The following is a 25,542-nucleotide window of genomic DNA, read 5'->3' as shown; positions in this document are numbered from 1 at the left end:
CTTAAACCTGGTATTATTATACTTGTCTGTAGCTGTTCAGCTACTGCAATGGAATGAGATCTCAAATACAGGCAGGTGTGGAGTTCCTCTCCCCAAGGATTTTACAAAACATTACTTTACATAAGCCTTCCCATTTATTGCACTGCTTTCTATGAAGAGGTTAGTGGCTTTGTGCCTAAGCTCCCTTTTATCCACATCAGCACAAAGACACTTCACTCTACATTGCTGCTAAATCATCTCCCTTCTCCTGTTTGAAGATAACCAGAACAGAACACAAGTTCAAGTCAAGGCTGAGACATGATACCCTTGGCTGTGGAGCAACAACCCCCAGCCTGACACAGTTCACAGCGTGCCTGTACCCTTCTAACTCTGAGCCAGTTATGCAGTGTGGAAAGGTTCAAGGAACTTGTTAGTGCAGGTTCAGGTTACAGCCCAGGGAGATTCCCTGAGGGAGCCCAGACCTGCTCTTTCTGCTGGAAATCCACTGGACACAGCCTGGGGAATGTGTCCCATTGGTGCCAGCACAGGCCTGATGGCTACAAAGCCTCCTTCAGCAATGGGGCAGCAGCCTAATGTGTGATTCTATAGCCAGGGAAAGGCAAACCACAGCAGAGGTGATGGCCAGGATTCAAGAGAAAAACTCCAGAACAACCCAAAGAGCTCTCCTGCTTTTTGGGAATAAACCCAGCCTAGCATTTCAGTTCCTCTTCAGAGGGCTCAGGGCAGTTTTACAAAGATCACATGCAGCAATGCAAATAAACATTCTGATATATTTAGTTGGTCGCCTCACTATAAAATCATGTTCTATTTTGGTTCCTCCCAAAATTTTATACACCACTGTACTCTAAAGATGGGCTCTATCAGCCAGCAGAGCTACCCTGCCCTGGTGCACAGCTCATCTCTCTGGGTTACTCTGCTTGCTTAGGCCCAGAATAGCAAAATAAATGTATGTGTGCTTTCAAATCCTTCTGTAATTGCTTTAGATATCAGAAGCAAAGCTGTACACACCATCAGTGTTTCCCTGATGTTTCTTTCCATTACACTGAACAAATAAAGATCTTAAGCTTAGAAAAAGGGGATGTTTTCTGTCTATGTTTTCTACCTTATGTTTCAACATTCAAATACGGTTCAAAGCTTTTAATCTGTGGATGAGAACTTCCATAGCCCTGTGACATGAAGGCCACAGGAAGAATACCTCAGCCTGTTCTTCAGACACATGCTACAAAGGTCACATTAGGGATAAACACTGCCTTCTATGTTGTGCTAACTAATAGTGATTTACAAGACCCCTAGAATGGCTGGAGTGGAAACACACCTTAAAGCCCATCTTGTTCCATTCCCTGCTGGACCCTCACCATCCTCACAAGGAAGAATTTCTTCCCAGTATTTCATGCTTGCCCTCTGGAAGCAATTCCCCTTGTCCTGCCACTCCAGGCTGCTGCCCAAAGTCCATCTGCAGCTATTCTGGAGTCCCTTTAGGTACTGGAAATGGCTCTAATTTGCCCTGGAGCCTTATCTTCTAAAGGCTAAAGAATCCTTTCTGTGTCTCCACAGAAATGTTCCAGCCCTCAGAACATCTTCATGGCCTTCTCTGGACTTGCTCCTGCAAGCCCTGTGCTGGGGAGCCACAGCTGGCTGCAGGTAACCACGCTTCTTGTGGAAAGGTTTAACACAAAGGTCAGTCTAGTGGGCTGGAATACAGTTCCTCCTCTGAGTGATGGGGATGAGGAATTGCAGCTGAATCCATTCACAAGCAACTCTAGCACTGTCCACCCAAAATTAGCATTTAACCTGAGAGATGAATTCAGGACTTGTCCATATCCACTTATTTCTTAAACCTCTGAAAAATCTCTGCTGAGACTGCTGCCAAACTCACTGCATCCTCAGCTGCCAGAATCACAGGACTTATGGCATTTCCTCCCATGACTTCCACTGAGAAATGAGCAGTGCCTACCCTGAAAACTGCATTGACTACAACTAGGATCAGCATGTTCAGCCCCATTGCCATGGTGATTATACTGTTTTCATCCCAAACCTACTGCTCATCAGCACATTTAAATGCTCACAGAGGCCCAAAGCACCACACAATCTATGGACCTCTGCTTTCAACAGTGTCCTCACCACATGCTAAGGTTAATCCAAGCAAAGAGGGTCAGCATCAACCTGCATGACAGGAACCTCCTTGATGAACACCTGAGTGCCATTATGGACTCCAAAGGCCCCAGCCTCATCATCCCAGCAGAGCTCTGGTTGCTAAGCACAGCTCCAGTGGTTCTGGTCTTACTCATTAACTGTGATTTTTAACCTTAGAATCCTTCCTGACAGCACAGCTTGAACTCAGCACGCTTGATTTTGCACGAGGGCTACTGCCCAAGAGACATGGCTTTCCTCTTGGCAGGGCCAGTGCCGGCCGAGTACATCCGTGATGGGAACAGCACGTCACAAGGTGGCTGAGCTTAAAATAACAAACCTTGGGATCCAACCAGGAGCTCTGACAGCTTGTGCAAGTGTGCCTTTTGCCACGGAGCAGAAAGAGCAGATGGTTTCACTACACACATGTATTTATCAGGACATGGAAATAACCTGGTTCAGAGCTTGACAAGCAGGGCAAGGGAGACCCTTGGTTTCCACCCCCTGCAAGGGAAGGGAAGGGTAGGAGGGTCAGCACCTTGGCAGCCAAAATGACCAGGCACTCTGTGAGCCAGTGTCTCCTGTCCTCTGGGAGAAGAGATGAGGCCATGTACACCAAAGGCATTACTTAGCAGACACTGATCATTGAAGAACCCCACCGACTGCTGCTGCTGTTGTTCCTCATTGGCTTTTAAACCTCATACAAATAATAATGTTTTAAAAGACAAGAAGTCATCCATTTCATGAAAGATCCATTATCTTGCCATCTATATATTTAGTAGTAATCCTGACATGTCAGTTTATTATGCATTTTTCCCAGCTTCCCATAACCCTCACATGCAATATCCTTGCCAATTATTCAAGCACTATTATTAAGTTGCCAGTGTTTGGTTTGTACAACAAAGATGGCAGTATTTTAGATATTAATATTCATTACCTCTCTACATAAATCTTAAGGATCATTTACATTTCTCCAGAAACTAATTTCTTAATTCTCTTAACATATCTTAATTCCTAGATTTTCTCTTAATTGTCTTCTTCACTGCATTTCATAACTTACTCATCTTTGAGAGCAGCAAAATAATTTAGACATTGGAGGAGAATGAGCATCACTAGCTCATTATAGCCTGGTGCTCAGAAAAGTTAGAGAAGGCTAATCAGTGCTTCAGACACTGCTCTCTCCTTATGTCTTGCATAGACTGCCCAAGCTTTGCTGCTCTGTAAGACAGCCAAGCAAAATAATGGCACTCCTGCACCAGAGCCCTTTTCCATCCCACACCTGCACAGCAGCCCAAATCCATCTTTACTGGCACTGCCAGCTTTGCAGCAAAGCAAAGAACTTTTGGGCATATTTTCAAATTGGTTTTTGCTTTTTTTCAGAGCTTGGTCAGTCCTAAGCTGGAAGTAGGTCAGTAGCTGAATGTGTGCTGCAGCAAGATTTGCCAGAGCTCTCATAACTAAACCAAGTCAGCAGCAGTGTGCTTACCCTCCACTGAGAATAAACTCTGGAAAGCAGGATAAATGAAGAGAAAATAGAGATTATATAGGTTTCCCCAGTAGCCTAAAGAGAACATTCTAGGTTTACAAGATTAACCTGAAGCAGATCTCCAGCACTTAGTCACTTCACCAAAAAAAGGCTGTAGTATGCTTTTCAGGACAGAATTCTCATGAGGAGAAATGAGGACTGCAAATAAAATCACTGTCTTAATCCTGAAATGACCTTGTAACCCAAAATACCACTATGTTGTGTGAGTTTTAAGAAGTAAGGAGTTTGTGAGTAGGTGTGCTGAGGTATTATTCAAGCAGGGTAAATACTGATTCCCACAAAGTAACTGGCAAAGATAAACAGCTTTTCGAACACCATTGGGAGATTATCATCTTCACTACAAATGTACAAAAACATTTCACAATCACAAATGGAAAGAGCAAAGGGAATGAATATAAAGATTACAACTGATACTTATTTTTATCCTTTTACAAATGAAGCCTGTGAATGATGATTTCATACAATTTCAATATCTGATTCTTAAATTTAGCACAGTGACAGCAGACTCCTACATTTAAATACATGTGCTGCTGCTGTCATGCACTGAATGCTTCTGTGTTCCTGTAACCTTTGTAAGATGCTACTGCAAAGTTCAGTCATTTCCCTGCATGCATTCATTATAACAAAAACACTCTAGAATGAGGGCTGGAATGACACTAATTCCTGGAAACTGAAGACTTAAAAAGACAACTTTCAGATTAATGAGAAGATTAACATCCACGTCTCTGAACAAGTCAAAGGATCTTCTGACAAGGCTGTTTGCTCAAGTTTAGTCTGTCCTCAGCCAGGTCTACCTTTGGTAACATTACACCCTGATTTCTGGGGGGTTTAAACTAGGTTTTTATATGCCAATACCTGAAGGACATGAGATATTTGCAAATTTCCCCGAGGTGGCTTCAGGGACACATTTGGGAAGCCAGGGCAAGTTAACCTGCACACCTCCCATTTTTGATAAGAACAGGCAGATTTGTATGTGTGTGCAGAGAAGTTTCCTAAAATCCAGTTCTGCCATACACGCAAATGACATCACAAGCTGACATCACTCACTGCAGATCTGGCAGTAGCTGAAGCAGACCTTCAAAACCAAACCTCAGAGCTTGCTTAGAAATGGCAACATTTATAGCTCTTAAACTATGATAGGAAATAAAATCTAAAATTAGCAACATCTTTTTCTTTTATCCATGGCATCAAATAGGCCTGTAATTCCTCTGGCATCAGCTACCCTGATGGGATCTTAGCAACAATTCCCATTCACATCATGGTACAAGAGGCTCTGCAACCACAGCAAAGGGAAGAGGAATAAAGCATGGGTTGTGCAGTACGTACATTCTGGTGGAAGTCTGTTCTTTCTAAAAGCAAGCCTTTCAGTTTTCTTTCTGCTTTCTGCCAAACTAAACAGGACTCCGTAAACATACTGACGCACTGGCCTATACAGGAGAGCAGCAGGAGGCAAGTCTTTGTTGGCTTCATCTTCTATAGAAACAGCGATTTTGATTTCACCCTTTGGCATGAAAGAAAGCAGAGAAATATGACATGTTACAGTGAACAAAAAGCATTCAACCCAATCCAACCCCAGTACATGGCAGCTAGTGAAGACAAATGGGATTCAGCAGTAAAGTGGATCTCAGCTCAGGGAAGGATTAGCCCAGCCTGCTTCACTCCCTCCAGGTTCTGTTGATTTCTTCTTTGCCTTCTCCATCACACACACATTTGTCTGGACTAGCTACATGTGAGGATTAACTAAATATTGCTCTTTTAATACAGGCACTTGGAAAAACAGTACACATGGAAATAGAGCAATGTACTTTTAGACAGCCAAAGCACATTTGAAGCTGATCTAGATTTCAGGCAGTTATTTTAAAAGATATTCATGCTGTCTAAAAACACCAGCCTGACTTTTTGCTGCAGGATTTGAAACAGCATTGGGGACTCACTGTAAAAAACAATGCACAAGCACACCTGGACAAAAACCACCTAACTGGTAATTACTACAGTAAGGTTGGGTTTGAATACATGTAATGTAATTTTTTTTTAACAAAAAAAAAAGCATAAAAGAATCTTCCAACATTTTCTATCAAAACAGCAACACTGTTTTCTACAACTGCACATCCAAACATGTTAAGATATTCTTGGAAAATGACTGCCTGCACTGCCTCCAAAAATCAACCTTTATTTTTAACACTGACAAGAAAATACTCCATTGTGCTACTTTCTCTTAAAAAACCACTATTTAAACTATCCCAGTAATGAATGCTGAAGGTGACACCTTGAAGTGGTTACATTAGGATATTGTCAGGTTTAACTCAGACAACACTACCTTAAGTGTAAGGTTATGACTCAGAGGTCTCTCAATAACAGCAACATAACCTGGAACACGTGCCCACTTCTAAAGAATTCCCGTCCTTCCACCACAACAGTTCTGCACCAGGATCACAAGAGTCCCTGCAGCTCCCAGCTGAGGCAGAGGGGCTGGATGTGAGTGTGGTGTGAGGATGAACAAGGCCAAGTGCTGGGTCCTGTCCTTGCTCACAAGAGCCCCTGCAGCTCCCAGCTGAGGCAGAGGGGCTGGAAAGGGCCCGGCAGGAAAGGCCCTGGGGGTGCTGCTGGCAGCAGCTGAACAGGAGCCCAGCTGGGCAAGAAGGACCAGGGCACCTTGGCCTGTTCCAGCCCCGCTGTGGCAGCAGGAGCAGGGCAGTGCCATCCCCTGTGCTGGCCACTGCTGAGGCACCACCTCCAATCCTGGCCTCAGTTTGGAGCCCCTCACAACAAGAAAGAGCTGGAGGGGCTGGAGCGTGTCCAGAGAAGGGAACGGAGCTGGGGAGGGGCTGAGGGAGCTGGGAAAGGGGCTCAGCCTGGAGAAAAGGAGGCTCAGGAGGGACCTTCAGGCTCTGCACAGCTCCCTGATGGAAGGGGGTGGCTGGGGGGGGCAGGCTCTGCTCCCAGGAATAAAGGACAAGACAAAGGAAACATCTTCAGGTGGGAGTGGTGGAGTCCCCAAGCCTGAAGGGATTTAAAAGCTACACAGATGTGGCACTTGGGAACATGGCTCAGTGCTGGCCTTGGCAGTGCTGGGTTAACAGTTGTACTCAATGATCTTAAAGATATTTTCTAACCTAAATGTTTCTGTGATTAAACATCAAGTAGGATTCAAACACCCTAAGAATATTTGGCTATGCAAAGTGTGAAAAAGAGCTAGCATCAATGGTCTTCACAGACCTTTTGATTCTTCTTTACTTGTCTTTGATAAAAAAGTCCAAGAACATGGCAGCAACATGAGCTGTGGTACTAAAGAAACAAATGGCAAATAGGAAATCCAAACCTCAACCTTGTTGCAGTAAATTTTAGTTTCATAGAGTTCAGATCTGCCTGTGGTCCTTACTGTCCTGAAGAGGATTTTAAAGGTGAATAAAGGTTACCAGGCACAGGGACAGTGCCATTTGCTAGCTGCTGGTACAAAACCTATTTCTTAGAGCTGCTGTGTTTCTCTCGGGGCCAGCTATCAGTAATGGGAGGGATCAGACTGGGAAGGAAAACAATCTCAGTACTTCTGAACACTGAAAATAGAAAAGACTTGGCACAGACACCAAAGCACATACACAGGAATTTTTAGATGGAAATGGGCTCTGATAAACACATGCATACAGACATATACATCCATGCATACAGATATACACAAATAACTGCAAATGGTTGGGAAAAAATAATTAATTTTGTAAATAAACACTTCTAATTATAGTCATCTCACATTTATTAGAACAATGTACCATATCAGTGGTTAGAAAACAGGGGGGGGAAACTGGTTCAAACAACTAAAAAGGGACCAGAAGTTAGAGCACTAAAAAGCATGTAAAAATCTGATACTCTTTAGTCAGAAATGCCAGGACAATTATCTTCACAGAATCATTATCTCACAGTACCTCATTTTAAAATGTCATACCTTGGTTAGGACATGAAAGATGTAGGGATACATTAACCCCTTCTTGTGCCTGTGCTCTGCCACTCGTAATACTTCAGGTGCTACTGGAGGTAATGGAGGGGTGGTAATATCCATGTGGTTTCTGGTGGGCATGGACAACAGGCATGGGATTTGTGGATTACTGCTTTGATTCCCTTTGACATCAGCTGCCTGACTTCCTGAAGAAGCACTAGAGGAACCTTCTGCCTGTAACAGAACATAGAAAATAAAATGCTTTGGATATGTCCAGAAACATAGCAGGAGATCAGCCAAGAGAAACAGCAAACTTCCTCCCTCACCCCCAATGAAAACAGTAAATCTTCACATCATGCTGTTGCAGTGTGCAGAATACATTATCCAAAGCTGGCTGAAAGGTTTTCAGGAAACCTTCAGCCATTGTTTGCTAGTAGAACCACATTACTATGAAAATAAATATTATGATAAAACTTCTAACTTATTAACAGCAACAGAAATTGCTATTTTCTAAAAATTTTAACCGCATAATGCAGAAGTAGACTGATGGCCTTTTAATGACCTTAACCCAGCATTTCCAAGGTACTCCCAACTCAATGTGTTAACTGACAGTGACACAGTCTGTAATTTATCTAGACTTCCATAAACATAGCCCTCCTGAGATTGCAATTCTAGACAAAACAGGGAAAATTACATGGTTCAATTAAATAACATGTAAAATACATAGTGTCCAAACTCAAAAGTCTGGTGAATGTTGTTGGTTTTTTTTGGCTGTTTAGATTTTTTTTTAAATATAAAAGCTCTTTGTCTGAGAAGACTGTAAGAGAAAATGGTGAAGTTTTCTGGCTGGAAGACTGAAGTGGAATTCTATTCCAGTTCTAGATGCAGTTCATAAACTTATGGGAAAAATACAATGCATAAAAATATACTGTAAACTTCCCAGCCTTTGTAAGGATTTTGTTGATTTCCCACAGATACAACCAAAAAAAATTTATAATTCATTCCTTAAAATCCTGGTCTTCAAAACTGAAAGCTGGTTTTAGCTTAAGAGTTCAAGTTAGCTTTGTGCCTATAAATTATCAGCAATAGTAAAAACTTTTGAGAGCAAAATTTCATCATCACTTGATGATGCATCACGCAGGAGTATTTTCACAATATGAGAAAAGAAGTTCACATGCTTTGTAAGAACTGAAAAGCAAAGCTGAAATGGAAATGGCCAAAGCATGAAATCCCACAGAACATGTAATGTAAAAAATAGGTCCAAACAAGCTCAGGTGGTTCACTTCAGACCCGTAAGAAATACAAACAACAAAAAACCCCATAAAACTTCTCAAAGTCTTCTACAGAAAGGTATAGGTATTAAAACAGGATCAGCAAAATATCAAAGGGAAACCTTCTTTTCAGATGATACTTTAATCATACAATCAAAGAGGATGTTACACAAAGATTGTATTTTAGTTGGTAATATACAATTCATTTGAGTTATAAAAATGAAAATATATAGACAAAATGGTTAAAACCTGTAAACCAGAACACTTCCAAAACATGCTAACACCAAATACTTTTATATCACAGCTTTACTAAATATGTGTTATAGTACCAAATATTTCTATATCAGGTTGAAGATTCTTTTCCCCTGTCCTCTACTACCCCAACAACTGTAAGTCAGCAATAGTGAACCACAGCAGAAGTTAACTATCAGTTATTGGGGGCACACAGGGAAGAAGACAAAACCCCCCCATGACAGTGATGCTTTCCCTGATTGCAGTAGCCAGGCTCTTCCTGCATCAGCTCCAGCAATATCCCAACACCAAAGCTGAGGAAACACCATCATTAAAAGGTGGTTCTTTTCTTTAGAAATATACATCCAGTCTAATGTGAGCAGCTTACCTGTGTCATGTAGAATCACACTGTCAGATAACTGCAAGGATTTTGACATTTAAGGGAAGTCAAAGGACTGTCAAGGCTGCTGCTATCTATCTGACCTATGCTGGATTTTCAGCACTTTACTTTAGAAATTCACACAGCTCACTCAGTTGAAATCTTCACAGAATCACAGATTGGAAGGGACCTTTGAGACCATCTCATTCCACCCTTGCCATGGCCAGGGACACCTTCCACTATCCCAGGTGGCTCCAAGCCCTGTCCAGCCTGGGCTTGGGCACTGCCAGGAATGAAGCAGCTTCTCTGAGCAACTTCTTATTGAATTCCTACCTCTTTTCTCAATCATTAATGTTCACCTCTGCAGAAAATGAGTTCATTTACAAAATTAATTTATTCATAATCCTTCCTGTTGTGCTCAAAAGATACTTCTGCCTTCTGCTCCTGAGGGCTGACAAAGTGCTTTGATAATAAAAAACAAACAGGCAAGTAAAGCTCAGGAGCATTACTACATTACTCTAGATACATTGAAGTCAGCCTGTGCATACACCTCCTGGAAAGTTTAGGAAGTGCTCCTACAGTGGGGGCTGTCTCCAGGAAAGGACAGGCTCAGGGCTGGGGGACCCACAGGACTGCACACACGGCCCAGCCCAGCAGAGAAGAAAGGAATGTAATAGGTCAAATTAGCATTTGCATACGGTGACTAATCCCCAGGCAGACACAGCTATCCTACAGGCATAGTCTGCAGAAATAATAACTGCTGATGGATGAAATCATCCACTTGATATTTTAAGCACAAAAGCCCAAGTTTACTGGAATTACTACACCAAAAGTACAGGGAAAATGTTCTGTTTGCTCATAGTGGTAACTAACTCAAGATCAGGGTTTTTTGACAGAGTTAACAGCTGGTATACAGCTCCACCATCAAGGCACACGTTTTAAGTGTAAATGATCTGAATGTTCTTTCCAAACACAGATCAAACTTGGAATAGAGGCCATCATGTTTTTGATTTGAACGTGGTTTGAAACCTCAAATTTAATAATGATAAATCTTTCTTAAGGGCTTATATAGCCCATCCTAATCCAGTTAAGCAGCAACACTAACTGGCCCCATGGAGCTACTCTAATAAGTATTATGTGAAATTCCTACCATGCAGTTATAAAGGACTTTTAACTCCTCAGCTCAGCTCCAACACACCTGTGGCTAACACTACCATGCAGTTATAAAGGACTTTTAACTCCTCAGCTCAGCTCCAACACACCTGTGGCTAACACTGATGGTGTCAGAGCTGTGCTTACTGCACTGTGGATTACAGGACTCCACGAACACTCCTTCCCAAAAATCCAACATGCACTACTGGAATCCCAGAGAGGGACATCTGAGGGTGAGATTATTGCCCAAGGGCCAAATAAGATTATTGACTTGTTCCTGGTTTGTATCTAGTGTTTTCTAAAACATCCTATTTCACGTTTGATTTTATGTATATGCCACAACGTCCTTGGAAAGCTTCCTCCTCTCAAGTTGTTTTGTAATTCACAAAGTGTACTTTGCACTGTACTTTGCAGTGTAGGATTGCACTAAATACTATGGATCAATATTAAAAATCCTCCTCTGAGTTTGCTATAAAGCTTTAACACAAAGTAATAAAATGTGATGTCTGGAATTTAAGGAAATACCTTTGTTTGGTCTCCCAGCTCTCCACGAGTTTGACCTTCTGACTGGGTTCCTGGTTTTTCCCAGCCTATTTTGTTCCCACTGACATGGCTGAAGGACAACAGAAAGAAAAACATCACACTAAAATACAGTTTGAGAGACAGTGAAGTAAATCCTTGGTATCTGTGACTGGAATTTTGGGCAAGATATTCTGATTTTAAGGGATGCTTTCTATTAAAAATGTCCACTTGCAGGACTCTTGAAAAAAATTCTGACATTCACATTACATTACACCTAGATTTTGGACGTGTAAACACTACAAGTTCAGTGAAGTTCTGTAGATTTTAGCTTCTGAAATTTTAATGAAATATACTGTGAAGCAGGAAAATTTTTTATACAAAATAAAGGACTGGAAGGCTTTATGACATTTACCAAAACCTCACTCTCTCAATAAAACATAAGGGCAGAAGAGGAAAAACACCCAGCACTATTTGGTTTTGGATTCCTGCTTAAGGAACAAGGTGATGAGATTGAACCATGCACATGTCTGCAGTCAGAGACCCAAAACTATCTTTTTAAGGTCCATCATATCACTAATTTGCAGATTTCTGCAAAGTCCAACTCTGCCAGGAGCTGGATTTCAGTGATGCTTGTGGGTCCCTTTCAGCTCAGGGTATTCTATCATTCACTCCATGATGTTTACTTTCAGGATACAGGTAAATGATTTTGAAAGCAATTTATTTTAACAGAAGCTGAGTAAGAGAACATCCTCATGAGAAACTTACTTCACTGCACCCCCATTGCCTTCATCATTGTCAGAGGACGAAGATGTAGAAGAGGCAGGAAAATAGGTTGAATCCACATGATTAGGGCTCCCACTCTGGGCTGGATTTATTGGAGAAGACCGTTCATACAATGGTGTGTGTTTTCCTTCGTGAGGAATGTTACTGTAATTGTTCTGCTCAGACAGACTTTTTCCACCTGTTTCCAAGGTGATGGCTGGCTCAGAGAGGCTGTATGGGTATGGACCCTGGCCTTGGGCCCCACCCTGACTGGACATCTGCTGGGCCTAAAATAAAGGGATCTCTCTTGAATGAAGTCAAAAAAGGCGTTGCTTTTAAAACAAAATACGTTATTGAATCAAGTGGCATTTCCCAAATGCATGCATTAAAACTCAGCCATCTAGAGCATCCACAGAATCTGTTAGCTCCAGATTTAAAATTCACTGACTGCCCACACTGGAAAAAGCTGGCTACACCTTTCCCACCTGGATTCCAGTTTGCTGAGCACAGCAGGCCTCTCCCAAGGAGCAGGGCAGAAGCTGCACTTACCGCAGGTTTTGCTTGTAGTGAGGTCTGTGGAATGTTAAGCATCTGAGAAGGAACATATGGTGGCACTATCCCAGGCATACCAAACTGATTTGGTCTGGCTGCTGTATTGCAGGGGAGGGAGGGGAAAAGAGAAGGAAAAAAAAAGAAAGAAAAAACCCAAGCACTCATGAAAACACTCAGTATTTGACACAAATACTTTTTAATACTTACTTATTAGTTACCCTGTCTGTCCTTTTGCTTCTATGATTTATTTATTCTTGTTCTGTTAGCATTACTGTTTTTTCCCATGCCTTTAAGTCAGCTTCATTCAGTTTTACCTTCCAATAAAAATACTTTGCAGCTTGTGAAGTGTATTATATGTGTCTCACCTGCTTTCAGGTCTTTGTATCTCTCATTGCTGCAAATTCCTATTCTCCATGGGAATCAAAGGCAGCTTACAAGAAAAAAACCCCAAGAGATGTCATAACAGAGACACTGCCAATGTCACACAGATACAGAACTGCTGGCATTTTGTCATTTGAATATTTGACCTAGAGTAGCCTCTAAACCCTTTAATGCAGGTCTTTGGATGTAAATAAAGACACCCCACACCCTCAAAAAAAGCAGGAAAAATCTGTGTCAGTGTACCAGTATGGTAACTGAAGATCTTTAGAATTTCAGCTAAATGACATTTTAGTGTTAAGATTGGGGCATGAGTAGGAAATCCTGTGATCACACATTTTAATTTTTAAGCCTTGAGAATAATCTGCAACACTGCAACAATGTGTGGCTGCAATTTAAGCAGGTTTGTTATGACACCAAGAAATCAAAGACTTTAAAGGGATTTCTAAAACATGCCAGCAAGGCCAGTGAGGAACACTAAGTATGTTTTAATGAGTAGAAATAGCAACTGTCCTCATGAATGGGAGTGGACACCAGACTTCAGTTGTTCACAGCACCATTCTATCAAGAGTCCCAATGCCAGAATGGATGCTGCAATAGCCAAGAAGAAAAGTAATCCAGATTGTTTTCTTCTGGGACAAGAAAACAACCTCAGCACATATCCTATGAAAACCTTCTTCTGAAACCTCATCTTCACAAGTCAGTGAGAACTGCCAGAAGTTATAAACATTTCTGGAAGATGCTGCCACCCATATCATTTCTGATTTAGGGTTACCCCAGGTTTTGGTTAAAATGAAAAGCCAGGTTGCTAGCATTACTTACCTAGGTAATGTGGTGGATGAAATGGCATAGGTTTATTCGTTGCCGAGTAATAAGCAACTGCTCTCTTAAACCGAGTAACTTTGTCATCTGTTCTAGACTGAAATAAAAAAAAATCTGTCAGTAGCACATCCAGGTTTGTCACCTGTAGGTCAGCACAGGGCTGCACAGTAGTTAATGCACACACCATATCTCAGGATTAATGCCTATAGACCCTCCAGGGCTGCAGCACAGCTCCAGTACAAGAAATGCTATGGTAACCCATGTAAGGGTAAAGTTTAAACATTCAGTCCTCACATACAGCTGATTCTCAAAGGCAGCACACACAGCTAGGCTACAAGCCCCTCTGGTTATCAAGAGTGTAAAGCACTGAGGGTCAACACCGTATTTTCACCCTCAGAAAGCAAAGAACATGAAATTAGGACAGCTGAGCCACTGCTCAGCCGATCAACAGATTCCTATTATCCTATTATCAACTGATCAAATCACTATTTTATCAAGTGCAATTCTTCAACATAAACCAACAGCAAAATCAATTAAAAAAAAAGAAAACAAGACAATATTTTGCTTTATACTTTACCTGTGAATGCTGAAAAACATCTTTTGCTATGGCATCCAAATCAGTGGTGTCCTGAATGTTGCGGACGTAATCGGCTACGGCTTTGATCACTACGTCACATGGCGGTAAAACTAACTGGTGAGCACGTACCTGTGAGCAAACAGGGCAGGTGAGCAGGGAATGGGCACACAGCTCAACCCTACTGACAGCAAATGCAACTAATTCCCTGCTCCCACACCTGCTATCCAACCACTTCTGGGCTTTGTTTTTAAGACTTCACCTTAAACAGTGACTCTCACAATTACAATGTATTTATATATATGTGAAACCTCACCTCTGTGCAAACCTGCTGGTTGAGTATCAGCTCCAACAAGGTCAACAATGCTGACCCTTTTACTGCTTTCTAGTTGTACATTTCCTCCAGTACAAAATGCTTCATCTAATTCATCGTAAGCCATAATCTTCATACATTCACATATATATGCCAGGAAATATTTTGACACAGTTTATTTTCAGAGTATAAAGTGATAGAAGAATTGATGAAAAAGACACATTGGAAACCTTGGAGCATTTAATTGGTTAATCCTGAAAATAAATAATAAAAATCCCAATCCCTATGATTATGGGAATGGCTGTTTCTATGTGCCCTCTGTAATCCTGCGTGGGGAACAGAAGCTTCAGGCCAAGGAACCATCCTGGACCTCTGTAGAATTCCAGGCAGGGAGCAGTGCTGCCAGCTGGGTCTGAAGAACCCCTCAACCATCAGCAGCTTCTGCTCCCATCCCAAGAGCTGCACAGGCTGACAGGGCCAGGAACAAGGTCTCAAAACACATGTCCTACATTCTAGATGAAGCCTGAGCAATTTCTAAAATTTCTGGCTGGAACTTCTGCACAATTCTGAAGCACTCTGCCTGGGCCTACAGGGGCAGCTTGGTTTTTGCTTTTAACATAATTTAATCTGTCTGTTTGCAAAATTCAGTGATTGAGAACCTGAGAGATCACTATTATGATTTAACAGTTCTATTTTTAATATATAAAAAAAATCTAAAAAATCTTTATGCATCCTTACTGTGTTCTACACAGAGGGATCATACTTTACTAGAAAATAGTGCAATTCAGTCTTGTCAGAAGCATTTATGCAAAATTCTGATTAATATTTCGCTAGTTTTATCTTTGCAAATTTAAAACCCATACCATAACTCCTTTTCATTTTATATGGGGTCTACCATATGTGATTATTTTCTGCCTGCCTTGATCTGATCTACCTACAATGTGATTTCTTACACTGCCCTCTTCACATTTAGACCACAGAATTTTTGCCAGATACCCATTTTTATTAATTTCCTTCTAATGTCTACTTTTTACAAATGTCAGGATATTCATTCTCTATCTGGTCACTCTCTACCAGAGATGAGCTTTGTATTTTATAAGCCTAAATTAAACATAGAAACAGAATGGTTAAGGGGCCTTAAAGTCCACCCAGTTCCACTCCCTGCAATGGCCAGGGACCTCCCACTGTCCCAGGCTGCTCCAAGCCCCAATGTCCAGCCTGGCCTTGGGCACTGCCAGGGATCCAGGGGCAGCCCCAGCTGCTCTGGGCACCTGTGCCAGGGCCTGCCCACCCTCCCAGGGAATATTTCCTTCTAATAACTAACCTAAAGCTGCCCTCCCCTTCAGGTTAAGATCATTCCCCTGTGCTCTGTTAGTCCATACACTTGTGAGAAGTGAACAGTTAAGAATAGTTCTGTTTAGTGGCAGGTTAATTATTTCTACCTCTACTAAAATCTAAGTTTACACTAGTGTGCACTCTGAATATAGACAATACTAAATATACATCACACTCGCATGTAAGCTTAGAGTCACAAATATTGGTGATGAAATTTTGTCCACATTTTGCCAGAAGAAGGAAGAGATTTTCTTCTCCCTGGTAATCCAAGTCAGCTGCTGAACACCTCTCATTTTCCTTGTATGTGTAACAATTACCCATCTCTGAAACAGCTGAATCATTCCATGGCTGTGTCATGCTGGATGTGCTCTCTGCAGAGGCCTTGCACAAACCCTGCACTGCTCCCTGAGTGTTCTCACAATCTCTGCTTGGAAACACAGTGGATGACAGGAATAAGCAATCTCCCATTAATTTATGTGATCTCCATGATGGCAATATTGAATAAACCATATAAGGCTGGCATCAAGAGAAGACATCACATCACTCTGGCACTAACAGCCAGCTCAGGCCCTGGAAGTTTGAAGCCCAAGTGAGGCCTATCAAGGGCTTGCTTTGCATACTGCTCCCATTCAGCTGCCTGTAAAGAGCCTCAAGTTCTCACCAGAGCATACTCTTAAATCCTGAAGTGAGACCTTCTGGAATGGACGAATGTTTTACACGTCTAGAGACATCTCACATATTGGGACTTTCTTCTGTTTCAAAGACATCCAGTGCAGGTGGAATACCTAAGACTCTTAGATAAAGACAGAAACTAAGAGTTTCAAAACTAAGAGTATCATAACCTATGCTACACAAAAGTCTGAAATGAAAATGGTGAAATAAGATATAATTTCCTGATATTAAAGAATAAAATACCTATTCATTTCAAAAGTTTCCAGAAATCCAAAGTTGTAGATTTTGTACTGAATCATAAAGAATGTTTCTAATCCTGTGTGCATTAAAGTACAAGCTAGGTCTTACTGCATGTTAGGGATGGGAAAAATTCAGACTTGCAGTGGAAGTTACAGAGCATGTGTTGGCTGTTCAAACTTACTTTTAGTGTCACACAAAGCATTTTAGAGGAAAAGCAGCAGCATGATTTACCAATTTCTTATTAGAAATTTTCCTTCATCCTCTAGAGAAATGTTTCAGACAAGCAACAACACAGAAAATCAATTTTGGAAGGCAAACATGGGGGTGGGTCCCATACTTGCAGGCAATCAGGTTCAAGAGCTTCCAGCTGAGAGGGGCCCAGTTTCTTTGCTAGTTGTAAAAGACTTTATTTTGTGACAGAGCACTGACAAAAATCACAAGTCACTTATTTGTGCACTCTGAAAAGACTAAGTGGGGAAAGGCAATGAATTCTAGAGGTGTATTTGTCAAAATGAGACACGGAGAAACATCACAAACAGAGAAGCAACAAGATAAAAATGTGTTTGGTTTGACAAATTTGCAAAAATATTTTTTTGGAAAAGAACAGACTCACATAAGCAAAACTCCATGGTATGATCAGGATGGTGTGGAAGGTACCTAAGCTACACTTGGGAAAAACTCCCTCAACTCTGGGAACACCCCAACTGCCCACTGTCCTCAGCAAGCAAAGCCTGCAGAGACTAATCAACACCACATTTACTGCTGTGCCTGCTGGAAACAGATAATTGGTTCAGTTTCATTTTCAAACCACTACAGGAGACCTCCAACATTTGGTTGCTGTGAGGCAACACACAGAGAACATCTTTTTTCTGCTGCTATGTGAAAAGATATGAGAAAGAACGCAAATTCTGTCAAAAATGCGAAGGAGAGGGCAGGAGCACAAGCCAGGGATGTGATACAGACTTCACTGAGCCGTGGACAGTCCAACACACTCCAAACCTGAGGGCTGGGCTGCAATCCAGAACTCCCTGACAAACCAAAGGGAAGAGCCACCAGGAGCCCTCAGAAATTCTATAGCTAGAGAAGTGAAGCCTTGCACCTGGGCAGGAATAACCCCTGGCTACTCCACAGGCTGCAGATGTGCCAAAAGGCACCTGGGGCTGGAAGATGCAGCAGACTGAAGAGGAGCCAGGGATGCAGCCTGGGCTGTACAGCAGCAGCACAGCTGGCAGACCCAGGGATCCCAGTCCTCAGTGCACAGCAGATCCACTCCAGAGCACTGCACTCTGCCTGGGGCTCCAGCCGTGTGTCACAACAGTTGAGCTGGCTCTGCTCACATCCAGACTGTCAAAGAGTCAGGAGCAATTGCTGTGGAGAGAAAGGGCTGAGGGAATGAGTCTTACCCAGCGTGACAAAGACAAGGCTTTGCAAATACAGCCTTCCATTACCCACAGAAAGGTAACTGAGCACAGAGAGCCAAACTCTTCACAGCAGTTCAGTGTGCAAGAGCAGAAGACACCAGACACAGCCTGAAACAAGAAGGGCTCAGACTGCACACAAGGCAAAGCATCTTCACCGTCAGGACCATCAAACCACAGGGCAAGCTGCCCAGACAGGCAGTGCAGCCTCCAGCCTTGGAGATTTTCAAGACTAGTCTGGGCAGTGCCCTGATCAATCTGCTCTGACCTCAAGCTGACCATGCTTTTCACAGGAGGCTGCACTAGATTACTTCCTGAGGTCCTTTCTGACCTGCATTATGATGACCCTTAGCATCAAAAACAACAAGGCACTTACTTGAAGTATATCTTAGTAGTGTCACCTTTGTCATCTGAGCCACAGCAATTACCTAAGCACCTACTTCACATATTAGTCTCCCTCTGGCAAACACCCTCTGAAGTCAACAAACAGTAAGACAGGAATTTCCTAGAGAGATTCAGAGAAGAGCCTAACCTGCATATTCTGGATTGCTTTCTAGAAGCATCTTTGCCTCTCCACTGAGATGGAACAACCAAGGAGATGGAGTTTCCCTGCATACTCTTCTAATTTATAAAGGGAGACTGCATTAAGCTTTGTTTCTAAGGTTACCTTGTGAATGAAGAGTCAGCACTTCTTCAGTGGTCTGTGCTCCCAAACAGGCACCAATTCCTTCCAGAGGTAAGAAACTGCCCTCCCAAACTCATTCTGACAGTATTACACATTGATCTTGAAGCTCCATACTATAACCAGTTTTTCCAGAATAAGAACCAAATTGTTTTAAAGATAAATCCCAAAAAACACAAATAAAAAGCAGGATAATGCTGGTTTACAAACAAGGTCTAGCAATCAGATGATGTCTCAGGAAATCTATCAATTCTTCTTGTTTCAAACTCCTGATTTGGGTGGTCATTTCAGTGAACTCTGCTCTCAGGTAGGTGACAGACTCAAGTGCAGGTCTGCACTCTCATGAGATTTTTTCACAGGGCCATTTGGACAGATGAGATCCTGACTCATAACAGGTCACAGAGCTGGTTTTTGATTCTTTCTCCCTGTCGCAGCAAGAGCAATTCATATGTCTTCATTTAAATTTGGCCATGGAATCTTCCCAGTTGTGCTGAGCTGATGGTAATTATTGGTGTCTCCTGAAAGACTTTTCATCCAGCACACAGAGACGCTGTCCCAACTCTCAGGTTCATTTCCTTCCACATGTTAAGTACGGATTCTTCAGTCAGGTTTTCCTTTTTCCTCCCATCTTCCCATTTCTACTCAGCTGTTCCTGGATGAAGACCCCTCCAATTAAAACAGAGACAGGGGTTCCTCTGGTTTGCTTTTTTCCCCTCTCCATGGTGATTCCAGGGAAGACCCAGCCATTTCCACCAGCAAAGCTGGTAGTTTCTTTTTTAAGTTATACTTTTTCACTGGTGAACTGGCAAAGCTTCTCTTGCAGGAAAAGTATCTATTTTGCTACAGCATAATAAAAGATTGAAAGAGAATGCAGGAAATAAATTGTACTTTATTAACTGTCACAGTTCTCCCTGAAAAGCAACAAATCCGGCCACTGGAACAGAATCTGTCAGCTTTGATGCTCAAGACCATACTGTTCTAAAGACAAAAGATTAAAATCTTTACACAATGAGAAAAAGCTTTCTAAATCCTGAGCTGAATGAGGTGTGGGATTAAAGCCCTTGGTTCCCGAGCATGGAGAACACTCAGTTGTGGCTCTAAATAGACACAACAAAGCAGTTTGTAAGCACAGCCCAGGAAGGACATCCTGGGGAAACACAACAACTTCCCCCCATTTCCAGGTTTCATGAAGGCTTGTGCTTTTTGGGACTGTTCTGAAACTACTCCTTGCTATCAGCCTTATGGTTAATAGAAATGTTTTTTAGGGCTTTTTAAGCAGTCATAAAATTTACAATATTGCTTTGTGCACATGAACACTGAAGAAGTCCCTACAGAGAACTGTGGTGACATCACTGACATACTAGCACGTCAACAAAATGAAACTCAATCAAATGAGCTCCTGAAACAAGCCATCACTTCAAACCATGAGCACTGCAAAATTAAAGCTGAAACAAACAGGCAGTTGTTCCATTGCCAGTAACTAAAGAAGACTGGTTTGCTGCAGATGTGTCCTTCCACCTGACACCGCTGCCAGGCAGGAGACAGAGGTGCTGTGCTCAGTTTGAGACTCTGCACAGAACAAATGGCCAGCAAGCTGCTGCAGAATTCAACAAATCCTGTGTTGTGCTAGCCTTTCCTCAGTCCAGGCACTCACCTGGGGCTTTGCACTGATAGCAGTGCAGCAGTTTGCACAGAACCTTTAACAACAAATGGGAACTGCTTTTGTATCTAATCACACTGGCCAACAGATAAAATTCATCAGAGAGGACTGCCTGTGGCAGGCCAGGATGCTCTGTGGGTGTATGTTTCACTTCCTTGGGATGCCAGCTACAAAGTCCAGTTGGCCTGTTCCACTGATGGCACATCTAGATGCAAAGATGACAAATATCTAATTTTCATTCCAGTAATTCAAGTATAAATTTGGAGGGCTTTTCAGGAGGTCTAGGTCTTAAGTCATAACCTGACCTGACTGGCACAAACAAGTCTACTCAGGCTAGACCACAGAAAAGAATCACCAGAAGTTTTATCAATCACTTGGCAAGAAGCCCTACATTTTAACCTCTTTAGTAAAAAATGAAAATAGAGGCACACTCCCTCATTTTCTCACCTCAAATTTTACAAGGAAGTAGCAAACATGCATGCAGGTTGTTTTGCCACTGGAATGTGCTGACACCTTTCTAAACACCAGAGTGGCAGCAACATAGAGGATGAGTGTAACATCAAATGTCACAGCTGTTCACTAAGCCTTAAAAATTCTGCTGAAAATCTGGAATCTGGTTTTAAATTCTACCTTTGGCAAAACAAGTTTTCAAGGCTTAATAAACTTTCAGAACAGAAAGGGAAAAACCCACCTATTTTTGCTGTAGAGATAACAAAACAGTCTGACAGAATTTACAAAAAGCAGATTATTTGCTAGATGGAACACCTTAAGAGAAAGGCAAACAGATGTATCTGCTGTGGAAGAGAGGAAGGTCACCACGATCCCATTCTCTGATGTGTCCAGTTTCCCTTTTATAGCCCTCTACTTGGCAGATGCATGAGGCAAGTGTGATGAAGCACCAGAACACACACACACTGTAAACTAAGAGCATCAGGCAACTTACTTGTCTCAACCCCCCCCAAACCTACCAAAGGCCACTTTAGCTTTCTTGTGCAATCTGTTCTCCAGCATATTTACACTTTAAATACCAAAAACGGATTATTACACACAAACTCAGAGCAGCAGAAAATAAAACAAGATGGTATGAAGATATACAGCTCATTATTTTTGATAGCTGAAGAACATGACTAAACAAAAAAGTCTCCTCTTCAAGAAAGGGGAGAGCAAGAAGCTGCATTCTGCAAGCCTAACTGGAGCTCTGGCTCATGCTCTGAGGGGGATCACACAGGCTAAGTTTAGCCTTGTAAAGCAAATGACCCCAGGTATCCTCTGCAGCCAGGAACTGGGACACCTGAAGGTGACCAAGCACAAGGGCCTCGCAGAGCTGCTCTCAATTAAGCTATCACATTGCTCTTGTTAACCAGTAGCATTGATTTTAGCTTAATTTCTCCTAGTTATATTAAATTTGTACCTTAAGTGAAGCTAGTGGATGTTCTGGACCAAGTAAACTCCAATGAAAGGAAGCCAAATCTTCATCAGGTAGAATATGATTACCTGGAACATAATGCAGAACTCATTTAAGTGAACTGTAAAACATTACACACTGTTTCTACATACAGCCAAACAAATCTGCCATCAGTCCTCAACTCCTGATCAAGAGGATTAACAGATTAAACTTGCAGATAGCTTTCTGTTACTCCAGAAAAACCTAATTAGCATGCTGCTGCTGCAGCAAGAGCCAGTTGGTGTTTGTGAGGAGCACTCTTCCATGAAACCAGCTCCCCTACAGCAGCAATGGAGCCAGGCACAACACGGGGTCCACCTCAAGCCAGTGTGTCCTGTTGGGGAATCCTCAGCACATTTCACAATGCAGGTACAACAGAGTAAGAACCCATTCCATTGCTCCCTGACACATGCTGCTAAGGCCTTTCTGCAGCCCAGCATGTGCCATTACTGATCCACATGGGAGCTGCCTCTGGAATCTGCACTCTGCTCCACTGTGCAGCATGGGTCGAGCAGCAAGGCAGCAGCCAGGTTTATCTAACCCTCAGGAACGCCTGCAGCTCCAATGACACTTAGCAGGTTCCCAGTTCCTGAAGTTTCTTTTGCTGATCTGACCAGATCAGATGAGACCTTGGGCTGGCAGCAGGGAAGGAATTGGGAAATTATTTTGTTGTTTCCAAGGACAGAATTCCATATTTACCACACTGTTCATATCTAATGGAAGATCACCTACATTTTTTATTTCCAAAGCACTGCACACTCAAAAAAGAGCTCTTACTAGGAAACACTTAAAACATTTGTATTAATCAAAGACATAACTAACCAACCTCTGATGGAGTTCAGTGGCTGTGGACCCAAACTTTACAAAGAGCTACACAGAATGAATTAACACAATTCTGTAGAAAACTTCAGGATATATTCAATACCTGGCTTTACAAAGCAGCAGGTTGTTTGTGGATGCACTGTTCATAAAGAATATGAAAAGACTCTCTGAATATTATAAAAATTGTTTTCTTTCTTGATATTTTGTCTGTAAAAACATCTAGCTTGCTCTTAATACTCTTTAACCTGTGAAAGCCAGGAAAGCTGTCCCCTGCCTGGTGACAAGCCTTCTCAGAGTGGGAAGTCTTCGTGTCCAATCAATACTTCATCCACTATTAAGATCTCCAGCAAGGACATGTTATCATTTTTTTTTTTTCATTAGTAGCTAAACTTTAATCTCACATCAGAAAGATTCAACAAGTTTGCATATAACAGCCACACTCACTAATCTGGTCAAGATAAGATGAGACAGTCTTTGTACAGGCCTGCAAAAATCTATTGCAGCTAGAGCAGGACAGTTCTGTGATAACTGACAATCACTCCTGCAGATGCTACCTTTTAAAACAGTCAGGGCCTCTCTCCCTTCAACCAAAATCTCAATTTTGTTTGGTGTCCACCTGTCATTGCAATTAATTCACCCCCTAGAACACACATGGACAGTGTTTGATCAATTCTCACCATGTGAAGTGCAGCAGTGTTTTCTGTAGTCCAGTTAACAAGTGATGCCCATACTTACCTTATGTAGTTCTAAAATTTTACTCAGGAGCAGAACAGGATTCCATAACTAAACATGTTACAAAGTGCTGTCACAGTGGGAAAGAGATCAGTGTTACATAAGCAACCTCTATTTCTTGACCTGGCTGAACAACTTCAACATATATTGATTTTTCCCATTTTAATGGCTTATTTTAGTGTATGCCTTAGGTTTTTTTTTAAAGCAATTAGATACTAATTGAAGCCGCTGCCCTTTCTAAAGAGTTCACTGAATTAGAGCCCTATATCTCACACTGGGCTTGTTTTTTTACTTGCTGAAGCTTGGGTTGCTTTTCTTTTTTCAAATGATTCTACAGTATTTGAGTCAAAAGTTCAGAATAATCCAAATCAACTCCCTGTTTACATCAGCAGCAATTAGAACAGAAATTTGTAAGAGCATGCTCAGAGGATGCAATATCCAGGCCGAATTTTAACCACCCATGCCAAGGAAATCCTTTACATTACAATGCTACAACTATAAATCCCTTCCAAATGAAAAGCTATAAGGAAAGAAACCTGTAAACCAAGTCAACCAACCACAGTGTAAACAGAACCTCATCTGAAAGCAATCTTTAGAAGCTTGCCTCGTTGATACAGTCAAAAATATTTTAAGGGAATATTTCAATAGAGACTTTATCCCTGAACAGAACTCAATCCCAAATCACTTGCCATTGAGAACAATTTTTTAAATTGCTCAGTTTAGTGTCATTCCTCAGGCTTCTCCAACTGCTCAATGTGAGACTGAAACTTTGAGGATGATTTTCCTCTTTCAGCATTCCCCCAAAGTAATTCTTGGAGTTAATGACAAGAAAGAATCTTTAGTTTTCTGGATACAGGGAAATACATCTGCAGCCCTAAAACTGAATACTGATATCACAGCTATAGTGACAGTTTGGGGCTGCTGGAATTGTAAACATTAAACCAGCAGCTTACTTGTAATTATATCAGAATACATTATTTTATTCCTACACAAAGTACTAGCATGAGAGTTATACTGCTGTACCCAGAAAAGAAATTCACATGCCTTCCCATGTCATCAAATGCTCATTCATTCCTTCCCATTGTGCTTGTCTTTATTCTATTTTACAGGATCAAAAAAGACCCAAAGAGCCCACAGGAACAAGGCCAGAATAACCTATGAAGCCATACATGCCCTCAAATATTCAACAAAAACATAAAAATTTAGATTAGAAAACAAGCCACCCTAATTTAAACACACTCCATACCACACACACCTATAGGCATACAGGCACTTAGAATTCTATTTAAAAAAAAAAAAAAAAAAGTTACCATATTACCAAGGTTGCAAAAGTTAAAACATGTTGCCAGTACTTTAAGCCAAACTGTATCTGTTTGTTGTCAGCTTATATAATCATACTCTATCCCAAATACCTAGGGTTCCTAAAATTCACTCATATAAAAATAACACAAAAGGCCCAAGCACAGGAAGATCTTTGGAGTATCTTCTGTTCTAACCCTGATTTCCATGAACTTTATTCTGCTTACTCATACTGAATACACACACACAAGAAATGCAAAGGAATACTCAGAACTAAACTTGTAGCTGACCTGGGGGTTTTTAACCTTTGTACCAATTTGACAGGGAGGGGGGAAAGCAACCAAATCTCTCTAGGGTAATCATGTGAAATTACCCCAAATTTCTTCTCCTAAGTACATGCTCAAAAATATTTGATCATGGAAGACAAGAGAGAAGAACAACCAAGAGCTTCTTGCATAAAATTGCAAAGCCTTCAGAAACTTTATCAGAACTTTTCTCACCCACTGTTTGATATAAGCAAGCAAAGCCCCAGTAGGCCATGCAGCTGGAATTGTGTGGCAACTTAAAGCCACACTTCCCATGAAGTCCATAAAGCACATTAACAACTGGGAAACTGCTTTTCCAGCAGTAATTCTTACTCACTGAACTGGCATGCCCCAACTTATTTATAGACTCCAA

At 41.7% G+C, this 25,542-nt stretch overlaps 1 protein-coding gene across 5 annotated transcripts in view; it reads right to left on the bottom strand.

Annotated features, from left to right (window-relative positions):
• Positions 1-25,542, bottom strand: part of FAM120A (family with sequence similarity 120A) — a 48,446-nt gene that overhangs the window by 15,294 nt on the left and 7,610 nt on the right. For 3 of the 5 annotated variants that reach the window (XM_015640884.3, XM_015640888.3, XM_015640886.2), the window contains exons 3-10: positions 21,979-22,061; positions 14,251-14,379; positions 13,674-13,770; positions 12,471-12,571; positions 11,925-12,208; positions 11,163-11,250; positions 7,614-7,838; positions 5,003-5,177 (exon numbers count right to left, since the gene is read on the bottom strand). In XM_015640884.3, coding sequence (XP_015496370.1) covers positions 5,003-5,177; positions 7,614-7,838; positions 11,163-11,250; positions 11,925-12,208; positions 12,471-12,571; positions 13,674-13,770; positions 14,251-14,379; positions 21,979-22,061 — 1,182 coding nt within the window. The remainder of the gene's footprint in view (positions 1-5,002; positions 5,178-7,613; positions 7,839-11,162; positions 11,251-11,924; positions 12,209-12,470; positions 12,572-13,673; positions 13,771-14,250; positions 14,380-21,978; positions 22,062-25,542) is intronic. The other 2 variants (XM_015640885.3, XM_015640887.2) reach the window with 1 other exon arrangement.

Source organism: Parus major, chromosome 12 (genome assembly GCF_001522545.3).
Source record: "Parus major isolate Abel chromosome 12, Parus_major1.1, whole genome shotgun sequence".
NCBI lineage: Eukaryota > Metazoa > Chordata > Aves > Passeriformes > Paridae > Parus > Parus major.
The sequence above is the reverse complement of the archived record's forward strand: the minus strand, read 5'-3'. Positions and strand labels throughout refer to the sequence as shown.